The sequence below is a fragment of the Brachyistius frenatus genome, unplaced genomic scaffold, assembly GCF_029030835.1.
Source record: "Brachyistius frenatus isolate BFR_SWC_R1_liver_20210118 unplaced genomic scaffold, ASM2903083v1 Contig_164, whole genome shotgun sequence".
NCBI classification, from domain to species: Eukaryota; Metazoa; Chordata; class Actinopteri; family Embiotocidae; genus Brachyistius; species Brachyistius frenatus.
The window spans coordinates 804,894-819,788 of NW_027210763.1; the positions used below are offsets into that span (position 1 = coordinate 804,894).

A 14,895-nucleotide genomic window follows, 5' to 3' on the forward strand; every position below is an offset into this window, starting at 1 on the left:
GTTCCTCCTGGTTCCCCCTGGTTCCTCCTGATTCCCCCTGGTTCCTCCTGGATCCCCCTAGTTCTTCCTGGTTCCTCCTGGTTCCTCCTGAAACCTCGTTGATCACACTCAGGTTCTTCTGTGTTCAGTGATTTTACATGTGATGTGTTCTCATTCAGGCCGTCAGTTGTGTAGAATCAGAGACACACAAAGGTTTGTTGTCGACATCGTGAACGTTGTGAGGCGGATCTCCGGTTCGTCAGATATCATCAGTACACGTTCTCACCCGATGACCCGGTTCTCCAGCAGGAGGTTCCACAGAGCTGCCCGTCCTGTCAGGAGTCATAGTCTTCCTCAGTCTTCATCATGCAGGTCAGGTGACTGTGCTCGGGTCCTCTTTGAGATGAAGGGGGTGAAACGGTTCAGAAGGTCAAAGGTCGACTGTTTTTGTGATATTTTTTGAAAATATTTCAGAACATCTTTTACAGCAGTCGACTGAAACTGCTGTTTTTACTGCAGCGTCTGCTTCCCGCTCTTATCTTCAGGCGTAATGCTCCTTTAGTGGGACAGGGTGGTAACCCCCCCTCCTCCTCCTCCGCCCCCCATCCCCCTCTCTGACATCCTGCCTGGTTGGGAGGAAGAGGAGGAGAGAGGAAGATCTGGTCCTCCACCCTCTATATCCTGCCTGCAGAGTCTCTCTCTGTCTGTGTTCTCACATCCAAATGTTTTCTGTTGGTCAAAGAACTTTATCAATCAAACCAGATCGTTTCCCTGCTCTCGTCCAATCAAATTCCAGCACACTGAAATCACCACGGTTACAGAAAGAACGTGAAAAGAACTGAAAGGTCATTGGAGCTAGTTAGTTGGTTAGTTAGTTATTCAGTCAGTTCGTTATTCAGTTAGTTAGTCAGTTATTTATTTATTTTGTTAGTTATTCAGTTAGTCAGTTATTTATTCAGTTAGTTAGTCAGTTAGTTAGTTTAGTTAGTTTTTTTGTTAGTCAGCTGGTAAGTTATTCAGTTAGTTAGTTAATTAGTCAGTTAGTTCGTTAGACAGTCCGTTAGTTATTCAGTTGGCTAGTTAGTTAGTTAGTCAGTTAGATTTTTAGTGAGTTAGTCAGTCAATTAGTTAGTCAGTAAGTTAGTTAGTTAGTCAGTAAGTTAGTTAGTTAGCCAGTTAATTAGTTAGTCAGTCAGTTAGTTGAGACATCAAAACATGTTTTTATTGTAGTGTGGACGCTTAGTTGGTTGGTTAGTATTTAAGTTAGTTGATATTTAGGCTGTTTGCTGTTGTTTCTCTCACTGACTCATGAAAACTGGTTTTACTATTTGACAGGCGTTTAAACCGGGCGTACTAATAAACCCAGAGGACCTGCGCTCTTCAGGACCCGACGTGTTTTCTTCACGACCCGCCCAGTTAGCGTGTTGGCTTCGTCCTCCTCCTTGTCATCCAGACAGTTTTGACATCCATCTGTCCTCACAGAGGTCAGAGGTCAGGGTCTGGGCCCCGGTCCAAGGTCCCCTGTCTCTGATTGGCTGAGGAAGTGTCTGATTGCAGAGGAAGTTTTCTGAACAGAAAGTCCTAGAGTTTTATGACTCCGTCGGTCCAAGTTTCAACAGGTCACATGTCCTTCAGTTTCCCTGCAGCCCTCTGATTTTATAATGTCCTGAAACAGGAGCGTCTCAGTGACAACACAAGAATAATCAATGTTCAATAGATCCTTAACAACAGCTCTTTGGCTTAATATCAACCGGATGTTAGTGTTTAGTTTGTTTTTATATGACTCAGGTTATATTGCAGAAACATTCACGTTTCTTCTGTTCATAAAATACCAGCTGAAACAACACCATCCTTATATGGGCTGCTTCCTGGCTGCGTCCAGTCCCGCGATACAACAAGAACATACGAGACTTTCGAGTTACGCGCTAGCAGCCGGAAGCTAGCAGTGAGCTAACGCTATCAGTCGGAGTAGAGCGAGTCTCCATGAAGCGGAGTTAAAGACGGAGAAATGAGCTCCGCAGCGACCGTCTGCTGAGTCCACGACCCGCGGGCGACTGCTACGGCTACTGCCGTACCCTCGACATGGATGTAAGCGCGCCGACTCGGTCTCCCACGGAGGACGGGGAGCTCGAAGACGGGGAGATCTGCGACGATGAAACCGAGGAGAACGTGCCGATGCGGCGGGGGGATGGTAGCAGGCCCGGCGGCCGCGCTCCTCCGCGGGCTCGAAAACCGCACCAACACCCGCACAACATGCCGCCCCACCTGGGACACCAGCCGCCCGATTTCCGCCACCTAATGCCGTACAACCTCGGACCTCACGTACACGGCCCTTTCCCACCGAGCCACAGGCAGCAGTGTGGGCCGAGCGGGCCCGACCGGCCTCCCGCTCCGCCTCAGCCGCCGCCGCCGCTGCCGGGACTCGGTCCGCACGGCGAGCCGAGCCCGCGGTCCAGTTTCTGGGAGCGGAGCCACGGCGCCCTGGGCAAGTTCAGGCACCGGGCCATGCCGAACGGTGGACGCGGGGCCTGGGGCCGAGGCGGCCGGGGGGGAATCAGCAGAGCTCCCCCTGGTCGTTACGGGCCCGGAGAGACTCACGGCTCCCCGTCGAGGAAACGTATCCTTTCCTGATTAGTGGCACCGTGAGACGGAGGAGAGTCTCCAGAGAAGGAGGTTAATTAGAGGAGAGAAACCCGGGAGCTCCATGCTGCAGCCCCGGTACATTTCAGCTGGAGGACCGGTGTGTGAGGGTCTGAACCGGTCTGATAATCGATTAATCAGTGGATCAATGGATCACTCAGTCACTCAGTCAGTCGGGTCACTGTGAACCACCAATGATGGATCAGTTAACAGGTCGATAACAGTCTGATAATCAATCGATTGATCAGTGATGGAGCAGAGTCTCTGAAACATGATCTGATCAGTCAGCTGACAGAGAAACAATCAGGTGTGTGTATCTGTCTCAGTGTGTGTGTGTGTTTTCTGATGACTTAAATGATCAGTGGATCAATGACAGGATTGATGAGTTGTGTCCCTGACGTGAGACCTCAGAGAAGCCGCCTGGGAGGAACCGGCCCAGAAAGGTGATCCACGTCGTCCCCAAACCGGAGACCATCGTGGACGAGTCCTTCGAGGACCTGCTGTCCAAGTACAAGCAGATCCAGCTGGAGCTCGAGTGCATCCGCAAGGAGGAGACCATGGCTCTGGAGCCGGCCGCCTCGCCTCCCGGAGACGACGTGCCGGACGTCACCCTGGAGACCAGACCGGGAACCGAACCGACGGAGGAGCCGTCGGAGCTGGAGAAGGAGGAGGAGAAGAAAGTGTTCCAGGCGTTCAACATCAAACCGCTGCGGCAGAGACTCCCCACGCCGGCGGACCTGGATGAGCTGCAGAGGAAGAGGGCTGAGCCTGGGGAAGAAGGCGGAGCTGAGGGCGTAGGTGAGTTTTGGAGGCGGAGCCGAGGGAGAAAGGTGAAGTTTGGTGATGAGTGCTTTCCTCTGCGTTTATCTGTGTGTGTGTGTGTGTGTGTGTGTGTGTGTGTGTGTTTTCCGATGAAGTGGTCGTGACACTTCCTTGTCTTGTGTGTCGGCAGGTGCAGGAGAGCTGCGAACCACAGAAGAAGAAGAAGGAAAAGCTGCGCAGGAGAGGGCGTGTGTGTGCTGCGGTGAGGACACACACACACACAAACACACATACTGCCACGGGTTTGAAAGACTTTTTTTTTTTTTTTAATCTCCAAAATCACTTCCTGTCTGTCGTCCGGTGCAGGAGGACAGTGCACCACAGAAGAAGAAGCAGCTAAAGAGGCGGAGCAGGAGGACGACACGCAGAAACGCCCGCAGACGTGTGCGTGCTGCAGAGAGTCGTCGGCGTCCAGCGAGGACTCGGTTATCTCACCTGACAAGGTGAGCCTGAGCCGCCACCACTTCCTGTCCCCTAAACACCTGTTCACCTACAGTCTGTCACACCTGTTCACCTGCGTGTGGATGACGGAGGTGTGTTTTTCCTGTGTGTCCTCAGCCGGTGGTGAAGGTGGAGGAGGAGGAGCTGTCGGAGATGCAGCTGCGTCTCCTCGCTCTGCAGTCGGCCAGTAAGAAGTGGCAGCAGAAGGAGCTGCAGGTGATGAAGAAGAGCAAAGACCGGATCACTAAGGCGGCCCAGGAGAAGGGTTCTGGTTCCGGCTTGGTTCCCGGAGCCGCTGCTCTGCCTGGCAGGCAGAGAGTCACCACCCGGTCGGCCTCCTCCGCCGCTGCTGCCGCCGCCGCCGCCGCTGCAGCCGCTGCAGAGAAGACCAGGACCAGGTCCAAACCCCTGGACCGGGACAGGACCAAGACCGGGGCCCGTCCTCCTGACAGGGACAGAGAGAGACTTCCAGACAGAGACAGACCCAAACAGAGTCCCAGACCGGGTCCCAAACCTCCTCTGGAGAGGAAGCGGACTCCAGGAAAACCTCACCCGACTAAGAAGATGATGGGCGCAGGTGAGACGGGGCCTGCGGGTAGATGTCCTTTGGACATGGTGGTGACGGGTGGCGGGGCGTGTCCTTTGGACATGGTGGTGACGGGTGTGATCCGGTGTCTCTCAGGCTCGGCGGCGAAGCAGGCCTTCAGGAAGCAGCAGCTGAGGACGTGGAAGCTGCAGCAGCAGCGTGAGCAGGAGGAGAGTCGGCGGCAGGAGGAGGAGGAGCGCCGCAAACGGGAGGAGGAAATCCGCCGGATTCGCGACCTGTCAAACCAGGACGAGCAGTATAACCGCTTCATGAAGCTGGTGGGCGGGACAAGGAGGACGCGCAGCAAGGTGAGCGTCCACCGCCGCCGCCACCTGAGTCTCCGCCGCGAGAACCAGAACTAACCCACTTGGGTGTTCTCTGTTCAGTCCAGGGACCGCGAGCACAGGAAGTCCACCGGCAAACCGTCCCTGGACGCCTCGGGGAACCTCTACCAGTACGACAACTACGACGAGGTGGCGATGGACACGGACAGCGAGCCCGGTTCACCAGGTGAGCAGGCGGGACCGAACACCTGCCACCGCCCTTCACTTCCTGTTTCCCGTTTAACGCCTTCTGTGTTTCAGTGCCGTCGCCGACTCGCCAGCTGTTCGCCGCCGAGCCGGGAGGTTTCCCTCCGATGTACGCTGCCGACGCCGCCGCCTTCGGAATGGTACGCTCGCCGCCGTCACAACAAAACCTCACTCACTGATCTCTTTCATTGACCTGTACTCAGTTACTCTGCTGTTACTCCTCTCCTAGCCCCTCCCCCTCCACCTGCTGTCCGGGGCTCCTCCACCGCCTCCCCCTCTGCCCCCCCCACCGGATGAGCTGGAGCCCCCCCCCAAGCCGCCCTTTGCCGATGAAGAGGAAGAGGAGGAGATGCTGCTCAGGGAGACTTGTCTGATGTCGATGGCCAACAAGAGGGTGTTGACCGGCGAGGTGAGTCATACTGGGGTCGAGGTCTCCCGGTGAATGAGACCTCGGGAGTCGGGGGGGTGTCCAGTTCTGGTGCTGATGCTGCGTTCTGTCCTTATTGCAGAGGGACTCCAGCGGTCCGCCGTCTCCGAGCTGTCCACCTCCTGCCGACGTCCAGCAGCCGACCAGAGGGAACCTGAGCACCGTCAATCTGAACACGGTGTCTCAGTCCCGACCCAGCAAGTTCGCCAGAGGACACCATGCCGCCAGAGCTCCGCTGGTGGTAAGAGAGACGCTCATCTTCATCGCCGCAGAGGAGTCTTAACTGTCTGTCTCCTTGTCTTCATCTCCTGTCTGTCTCCTGTCTCCGCAGCTGCCCAGACACAAGTCGGTGGTGGTGTCTCTCAACGACTCTGACGACAGCGACTCTGACCTGGACGCCTGCGGTTCTGCCCAGACGGTGTTCGGAGGACTGGAGTTCATGATCAAGGAGGCGCGGAGGACTGTGGAGGTGCAGCTCCTTTTACCGGTCCTGAATCTCTCTGAGACTCAGGTTCTGGTCCAGATCTCTTGACGGTGTGTGTTATGATGTTTCTGCAGGCGGCAAAGCCTAAAGGAGCGTCGGGAAGCGAGAAGGAGAACAACCCAGTCCGGACTCCGGAGGCCTTACCCGAAGCCAAGAAGGCCGAGTACCGTCTGCTTAAGGAGGAGATCGCCAGGTAGCCGTGTGACACCACACTGAACGTACATGACACGGTACCGACTGTCCGAGGTTCTGCTGTTTGACCCCTCTGACTCCTCGCAGCAGGGAGAAGCAGAGGATGCTGAAGGACCACGGGCCTCGCGGCACCAGCTCACCTGCCGCTCCGGTCCTGGACTACGCCCTGAAGCTGACAGAGGCGGAGCAGAGGCTCAACAAACACCGGTAAGTCGCGAGTTTCACGGTCAGTTTCCAGAACCGAGAGCCGACGGGAGCTCCGACTGACAGAATCGGTCCACTTCTGAGAAAGGAGGTCTGACAAGTAAGTCTCAGAAAGTCTGGGAAGGTCTCAAAAGATCTCAAAGTCTCAGACGATCTAATGAAGTTCTCTAGAGGCCTAATAAGGTCTCAAAAGATCTCGGAAAGTCTGAGAAGTTCTGGTCAGATGTGGGCCTTCAGCTGCAGAACAGTTTAACAGAATGACTGACACCTGGTGCTGGTCCCGTCCCTACAGAGACCTGCTGCAGAGGGACGAGGCCGTCCTCAGACACCTACTGCAACAGAAGCTGAAGAAGGCGGAGTCTCTGAAGGCCGCCGAAGCCAAAGTGTCCAAACTGAGAGAGCAGCTGCTGGCGTCGGAGAAGATCGTCGGTGCCAACAGGACGCTGCTGAAGAAGCTGCAGGAGCAGGTGAGTTCACGGGTGACTGTCAGGTTGTTCTGTGCTTGCAGTCACTGCTCAGGGTTTAGAGCACGACAGATCTCAGGTGGCGGTTGAAGCGGTCAGATGTGTTTCAGGTGCATGTGTCCTCGTCCTCCGCAGGTGCAGCGTGTGGAACATCGGGTGTCCTTGAAGAAGACGCTGGCGGTCCGGTTGGAGCAGGAGCTGCTTCAGGCTCAGCGGGCGGTCGGCCGAGGACCCAAGCGGCGAGCGGTCTCCGGACAGAACCTGGTGAGGCATGCCGACAACTTCCTGTCGGTCAGGGAGAGGGAGAGAGAGAAGGGGGGCGCAGGGGGACATGTCACGTCTCATGTCTGTTAAAAACCTCTGATGTTTAAAGAATGTGGACGCCAGTGTGTGTTGAAAGTATCGCCCCTTTGTCTTACAGCCCACCAAGCTGCAGTGCGTTGACTCCGCCCCTCGCGGCTCCTCCCGTCACTTCGTGGAGCTCATCGCCCAGAAGCAGCGGCTGCAGCAGCTGGAGTCCGAGTACGCCCTGAAGATCCAGAAGCTGAAGGAGGCTCAGGCGCTGCGCCACAAAGGAGTCGGAGCGGAGCCGGCGCTGCCGCGGACCGCCAGCTCCCCTAACCCTCCACTCCAACCGCCGGCCCCCTCCGCCCCCTTCCCTCTACCCATCCCCATCCCCATCCCCCTCCCCCAGCCCTCGCTGCACGACCTCACCCAGGACAAACTCACCTTGGACAGCGAGGACGAAACCGAACCGGAACCCGCTGCGCCCGCCGCTGCAACCAAAGGCGGCCGCCGCTCCTCCCTCCGTCAGTCCAGCAACTCCTTCACCAAACCCCACCTGGACACACCGAGCTCCGCCCCCACCAAAGACGGCAGCAAGCCAGCCAAGACGGCGGCCGGCTGCGAGCTGCCCGCGGAGATGTTTGCGGGTCTGGACCTGGAGGCTCTGAGGACCCGGGACCAGCAGCAGGCCGGGCTGGGAGAGCTGCTTCAGAGGGAGCTGCACGAGCTGGGACCGCACCAGGACCACGTCCCCGCCGCACAGGTGAGCACCGCCACAGCACACTCCTCACAGCTGATGGGGGAGGAGCCTGTCATCATGTGGTCACGCTCGTGCTCAGTGTTCTCTGGTCCTCGCGCAGGTTCTTCCAGTGGAGGTGGAAACGTCAACGAGCCAATCAGGCGGCTTAGAGCTGAGGCCCGTCCCCTTCGGAGCCTATCACAGCCCTTTGCTGGCGTTCAGGTCGTACAGGTACGCCTCGTCCTTCTCCCGATGCATCATGGGTAAACGTACAGCTGATGACAAGTCATTCAAATATAGTCCTGCATCCCAGACAACCTCAGGTTCAGGTCTCTGTCTGCCCCCCCCCCCCCTGTCCTCAGGTTCAGTCCGTACTACCGGACTAAGGAGAAGCTGTCTCTGAGCTCAGTGTCCTTCAGTAACTCCGTCCAACCCAACAGGAGCTTCTGTCGCTTCGACCTCACAGGAACCTGCAATGATGACGGCTGCAGATGGTGAGTGGATCTTTCATTTTCTACACGGAGAACACACGGAACATACAGAAATCATGAGGCAAGGATCACATGATGTGATGATCACATTAAGTGATGTTCCTGAGACGATGACCCTCTTCCTATGTGATGTCGCCCCCTGCAGGCAGCACATGAGGAACTGCACTCTGACAGGAAACCAGCTGTTCCAGGACATCCTGTCCTACAGCCTGCCTCTGATTGGCTGTTCTGAGAGCAGCTCAGACGAGGCCGTCAGTGCGGCCACAGGTATGTCTGAGAGGACCAGGTGGATGCTCACCTGTCTGAGAGAGTCTGTGGACATGAAGCAATAATCAATCAATCGATACAAACAGTTCATAATCAATAATCAAAGGTGTGTGTGTGTGTGTGTGTGTGTGTGTGTGTGTGTGTGTGTGTGTGTGTGTGTGTGTGTGTGTGTTCCAGAGAGGTACATGCAGCAGCTGTTTGGACAGAACAGAGACAGAATGTCTGTGGACCAGAAGGCCGTCCTCCTCGTCAGTAAAGTCAACGAGAGCCGGAGACACAGTAGGTGACGTTTGATTGGTCGCTCTGATCGTCTGACCGCAGACGTCTCTCATCGTGTCTCCTCTTGTCTCCCCGTGTCTCCTCCAGTTCCTCCGTTCACCACCTGTAAAGATGGGAGGAGGTGGAGGCCGAAGCCATCCGCACCGAGCAGCCCAGAGGACAACAGCGAGGACGAGACTACAGCTGGACACCTGACGCCTGGAAGACGAGGTGAGGGGACAGAATCTGAGGGGGTCTGAGGAGGTTCTGTTCTGACCTCCGATCAGCTGACCTTCAGCTGTGTTTGTGTTTGTTTGTTGTCCAGACGACGGCTCTGACAGCAGCCGGTCTGCTGTGGACGTCTGCGTCACGTCTGAGGACAGACGGTACTTTGTCAGTGAGACGGACGACATATCGAACCTGGAGAGCAGCGTCCTAGAGAGTCCACGGGACACCCAGCTGTGGATCAAACTGGCCTTCAAGTACCTGAACCAGAAGGAGATGTGAGTCCCCCAACACTTCCTCTGTCCTTCTGTCCTCTGTCTCCATCCTCTCTGACTCCGCCCCCTGTAACCCTCCTTCTGTCTCCTCCTGTGACTCCTCCCGTTGTGACCCTCTCTCTGCCCCCCTTGACTCTGTCCCCTGACCTCCTGTGTGACTCCGCCCCCTGACCTCCTGTGTCCGTGCAGTCCTGCAGCAGAGTGTCTGGAGGCGGCCCTGAACACACTGTCTCGGTCTCTGGAGAGTAACTGCGAGGACCCGGAGGTGTGGAGTCACTACCTGAGTCTGTTCTCCCGGCGGGGCAGCAGGGAGGAGGTGCAGGAGATGTGCGAGATGGCTGTGGAGCACGCGCCCGACTACCGAGTGTGGTGGAACGTAAGCAGCTGTGGATGATTGACGGCTGTCGTCGGTACCTTCGGTGGATCGGCCATGTGATGTGACCTTTGACCCGTGACCTCTTGTCTCTGCAGTACCTGAACCTGGAGAGCTCCTTCGAGGGGAAGGACTACGTGTGCGGTCGTCTGCTGCAGTTCCTCCTCGCCGAGGCGTCCTCCGGTGTCTCCGACAGACTGTCCTTCCAGCTGATGGAGGCTCTGCTCTTCAGGGTGCAGCTCAGTCTGTTCTCTGGACGGATGGAGGCGGCCCTGGCTCTCCTACAGGTGGGCGGGGGTGTGGTCGCTTAAGTTTAGGTGGAGGTGTGGTCACCTGATTACCACATTAAGATGAGGAGGGCGGGACTGGAGCGCAGATTAACATTAAGGGGCGGGGCTTGTGAACTCGCTGCAGTAGAGATGTGTGGTCCTTTCAGAACGCCCTGAAGTGTCCTCAGGACCGGAGCGTCGCCGAGCACCTGACCGCCTGCGACCGCGCGCTGCTCTGGCTCTGCTACATCCACCTGACCGAGTTCGACCGGCTGCCGGCCGCCCTGTACGACCCGGCAGACTCCAACCCGTCCCGGCTGGTCAGCAGGGCGTCCTTCCTGCTGCCCTGGAGGACGTCGCAGGACGTCAGCACGCCGGCCGACATCCTGGTCGCCCTGTTCGAAGGTAAGGAGAGTCTCTCGTGGACAGACGGAGACAGGATGGAGACGGCGGCTGAAACGTTCACCGTGTCTCTGTTTGTCCTCTCAGATGCAGTCCATCAGTGCAGTGAGGAGTCTCTGTCCCCCCGGGAGAGGACGCTGGACTGTCTTCCTCTTCACACCAACCTCATCCTTCTCCACAAAGTGCTGCAGATGTGAGAGACATGTGTCCAATAAATTCTAATGTCAGATTTGACTAAAACAGAAGGATAACTGCAGTGACTGATGCGTCCCTGCAGGTACGAGGAGGGCGTGTCTCTGTGCGAGTCGCTGCTGCAGGTGTGTCCTGAGTCCTGCGCTCTGAGGGACGCGCTGGCCGACCTCCACATCTGCAGAGGACACGGCGAGCAGGCGGTCGGCACGTGGCTGCACGCTCTGGCCGAGTGTCCCCACAACGCCGAGGTCTTCTACCACTCCTGCAGGTTCCTCACGGCTCAGGTGAGCTCACACGCTCACCGTTAGAAGAGCGGCTGGCTGAAAGCAGAGCGCCCCCTGCAGGAAGTCCGTCTCTCAATCTGCTGTCTCCTCAGGACCAAGCGAGCGCTGTCGTGCCTCTGTTCAGAGGATTCGTCCTGTCGCTCTGTGAGGACGAGCAGAGTCAGAGGACGCCGGTGGACGTCCTGCGGTACGTCCGGCTCACGCAGGTGCAGACGGGTGTGTGTGTGTTTCTGCGAGAGCAGACCAGCTGAAGTCGGTTTGTTTTTGGTCTCCTCAGCCACGTCCTGGGTTTCCCCTCCGACGAGCTGCTCAGAAGTCCCGTCGTCAGGAAGGAGCTCGAGGAGCAGCTCCAGCAGCAGACGTCCTTCCTGCACCTCGTCCACTGGTTTGTCTCCTCAACCTGTTCACGCTCAAACATCCCGCAGAAACGTGTCCTCAGTGAGGACGCCGCAGACTTCCTGTTGGGATCGAAGAGAACATCAGAATGTTATTAATACGTTAAATACACATTAAACACACGCTGACATGTTAACACGGTAAATACACGTTAACACATTGAACACACGCTAAATACACGCTAGCACACGTTTAATACACGTTAACACATTAAACATGCTAAAGACAGGTTAAATCTCCCAGGTTAAGGTTAAGATGGCCTGTTAAACGTGTTGTTGTCGTTTCAGTCGGTGGCAGTGGTGTCACGGCTCTGTGGAGGAGACGCTGGAGGCGTTCGAGCGAGCTCTGGGATCGGCGCTGCAGCTGGAGGAGCTGCACCGACTGTGGATGGAGTGAGTTTCTCTGCGGGGACGACGACCTGCTGCATGTTCGGCTGCATCGTTGCTCCGCTGACCGCCTGTCCTCTCTCTGCAGCTACCTGCAGTTCAGCTGCAGCCAGCCGGCCTGCGGCGCCGACGGCCGGCCGTCCAAACTCTTCTCGGACCTGGTCCAACGCTCCCTGAGCACGGTCCCGTCTCGGCTGGAGGTTCCCTTCAACCCGGCCGAGTTCTGGAGCTGCTACCGCTTCCACAACAAGGCAAGACGGACGCTGCAGCTGCAGTCCGACACGTTCACCAGTTTAAATGGAGGAGGAGCTCACCTCTGTGGAGCTCCTCCAGCTGCTGCTGCACAGCTGGACTCAAACAGGAAGTGTTGATGTTTCCATCTGCAGGTGGTGACTCTTTACCTGAGCCACCTGCCGCCGTCCCAGCATGCACTGGTCCTGGAGAGACTGCGGTACACCATGCCAAACAACACTGAGCTGGGCCTGAGGTACACTCTCACTCTCTCTCTCACACACACACACACACACACACACACACACACACACACACACACACACACACACACACACACACACACACACACACACACACACGTGCCAGTCCGTCTAGTTGTGAGAACCGGTTGCATCACAGACTGTCAACAAAATGTCCTCAGAGGCTGATGGACACATGTCTCAGCATGGATTGACTCTCTCTGTCCTGCTGTTGTTGTTTTACTTCTAGTTGTCTTGGTGCAGTGGTTGTTTGTCTTGTTGTTGTGGTTGTTGTTGTTTGTCTTCTGGTTGTTGTTGTTGTTGTTGTTGTTTGTCCTGACGGGCTGCTCCGTGTCTCCTCAGGTTGCTGCATCAGGAGTGGCGGGACGAGAACATGGAGCACCTGCGGTTCCAGGTGCGGATGCTGAGCAGCAGTGCTCCGAGGTGTTTGGCCGTCTGGAAGATGTGAGTGAACCGAACACACCTGGTGGTGCAGGTGAAGGCCGGAGGGGGCGGAGCTTTGTTCTGTCTGGGGAGGATGATGATGATGATGTTTACAGCCGGGGCTGATGGGATGTCTGGGTCCGATCGGGGGATTTGAAATGAGAGCGAAAAGCTCCTTTGAGGTCTGATCAGCTCTGACTGTGTTTCTGTGCAGAGCGATCGCGGTGGAGCGGGAGCTGAAGGAGCGACCGCAGGTGAGTGGAGGTGGAGGGTGGGCGGAGCTTCCTGCTGCCGCTAACTCGGGCGGGAAAAACGACACGTTTAGTTTTTGCCTGCGTCTGGACGCAGAGACGAGTGACGCTGATGTGGTGACTCGTGGTCGGCAGGTGGCGCCGTCACATCGCTGAACGTTGCTGATGGCTTAGATTTAAGTTTGTCTTGTTTGTTTGTTTGTTTGTTTGTTTACCAGACGACTGAACCTGACTGTGTTTCTTCCTTCTGCTCTGTTTTCTGCTCCCTGCTTTTATTTTGTCTTTGTTGTTTTCCAGGTGCGACTCATGTATCAGCAGGCTCTCCATCACCTCCCTCTGTGTGCGGCCCTGTGGACACATGTAATTCACCCTTCGCACACGCACACACACACACACACACACACACACACACACACACACACACACACACACACACACACACACACACACACACAGTGGTTTACACTCGCTCACTTCCTGTCTGTAGCTCGCTGTGATCAGAACCTAACATGTATGCTTTTAATTTGACAGACTTTTACATTTATTCTTTTAATTTGACGGAGCTTTATATTCATGCTTTTAATTTGACAGAGTCTTATATTCATGCTTTTAATTTGACAGAGTCTTATATTCATGCTCTTAATTTGACGGAGCTTTACATCTGAGGTGAAGTGACTGTAAACTGTTTGAACTCACCTGTATACAGCATGTTCACCTGCCCCCCCCCCCTCCCATCCTCACCTCCTCTGTCTCTGTACCCCCCCTCCCATTTCTCCCCCCCCTCCCATTTCTCCCTCCTCCCACATCTGTCCCTCCATCTCTGCTGCTACCCCCTTCCCCACCCTCTCTCTTTCCCCCTCTTCCTGTCAACCCCCTCTCCCCCTGTCCTCTGTCTTTGCCCCGCCCCCTGCAGCGGCTGCTGTTCGAGGCAGCAGAAGGCGGAGCCTCTGAGCGTCTGCGGCGGCTGGCCGACAGCTGTCAGCAGGCGGGGGTCAGCGTGAGTTTGAACGAGCAGCTCGGGGGAGTCGGCCAATCGGATCTCTGATCAAACTGATGGATAATAAAAGTAATCAGAGGGGACTGAGTGAGATCAGATGAGGTAAGACAGACGTCCCCCCACCTCCTGCAGCTCCCCGCCCGTGCCCCCTCCCGCCCCCACCCAGGACGGAGGCCTCAGAGCTCCTGTCTTCTGATTGGCTGCTTGTGTCCGTAAGTATCGACTGCTGAGTGAAGCCTTTACTCTTCATCACCTTCTCTTTAGTTTCTCTCACCTTTCAGTTGGATTCATTTCCCTCCCTTTTTTTATTTCATTTACCTGTGGGGGGTGGGGAGTGGGGGCGTGACGTGTCACTTGTGGTGTTTGACCCCCTCCGTGTGTGTTTTAAAGGACGTCCCCCCCATCCCTCCCCCCTCAACCTCCACCCCGTAGTGAAGCTGCGACAGACATGTGCTCGTTGTCTTTTCTTTATGTCAGTGAATAAACAGGACTTTTATTTTGGTAAAGCGATCAAACAAACTGATCATTGATCGGGTATCGGCGGGGCGGCCGCCTGCCTGTAGTGTTTTCTGTTTTGAATGAGTGTGAGAGAGACTGCCAACAGAGACTGAAGGGCCCGCGGAACGACCCTTTAATGAACCGGGACTCTGCTGCTGCCGCCTGTTTCCTTTTGTCCCGTCTGCCTCATAATGATTAAAGAGTATTAGACAGCCGAGGACACGCCCCTCCACTGTTCTGTTTCTGTTTCAATCAAATGTTATTAAATTATTTTTTAACAATAATTAAAGCCTCTCTGAGTTTTTATTGATTCTTCGTGTGTTTGTTCTGCTTCACACTACAACTTTTTATTATTATTTTAATCTGTTTTCACAGCAGAGTCGAATGAAGCTGAAACTAATAATAAACTAATAAATAACAATGTCATTAGAAACACCTAGAAGCATCTACATATGATGGAAGAAGCTACACCCACATCCACAGCTGATAAACGGACTGAAGGAAATGAACCACTCTGAACTAATCACTTCTTTAAAATGTTTCATTTTCAGGATAAACTGGTTTTGACTGGTAAAATGACACCTGAAATATAAAATCAACCCTTTTTTTTTTTATCTGCTC

General features: G+C 55.5%; 1 protein-coding gene across 4 annotated transcripts; it reads left to right on the plus strand.

Moving 5' to 3' along the window:
* Nucleotides 1-1,930: 1,930 nt before the first annotated feature.
* LOC138631720 (zinc finger C3H1 domain-containing protein-like) lies at nt 1,931-14,557 on the plus strand. 4 transcript variants are annotated; one of them, XM_069716859.1, is made up of 36 exons: nt 1,931-2,596; nt 3,031-3,417; nt 3,572-3,643; nt 3,748-3,884; nt 4,000-4,459; nt 4,565-4,776; nt 4,855-4,978; nt 5,053-5,138; nt 5,228-5,407; nt 5,508-5,666; nt 5,757-5,894; nt 5,984-6,102; nt 6,189-6,308; nt 6,598-6,772; nt 6,905-7,033; nt 7,191-7,817; nt 7,894-8,024; nt 8,156-8,287; nt 8,430-8,551; nt 8,729-8,830; nt 8,918-9,040; nt 9,135-9,312; nt 9,499-9,685; nt 9,781-9,969; nt 10,119-10,356; nt 10,441-10,546; nt 10,631-10,829; nt 10,922-11,016; nt 11,107-11,214; nt 11,513-11,617; nt 11,700-11,862; nt 11,998-12,098; nt 12,448-12,549; nt 12,743-12,782; nt 13,077-13,139; nt 13,693-14,557. In XM_069716859.1, exons 1-36 carry the CDS (start codon nt 2,062-2,064, stop codon nt 13,822-13,824), a joined length of 6,276 nt encoding a protein of 2,091 aa, XP_069572960.1. In that variant the 5' UTR covers nt 1,931-2,061; the 3' UTR covers nt 13,825-14,557. The 4 variants fall into 4 exon arrangements, with proteins under 4 accessions (XP_069572960.1, XP_069572961.1, XP_069572958.1 ...); XM_069716860.1 differs by having other exon boundaries at nt 7,915-8,024; XM_069716857.1 differs by having other exon boundaries at nt 13,077-13,785.
* Nucleotides 14,558-14,895: the final 338 nt, after the last annotated feature.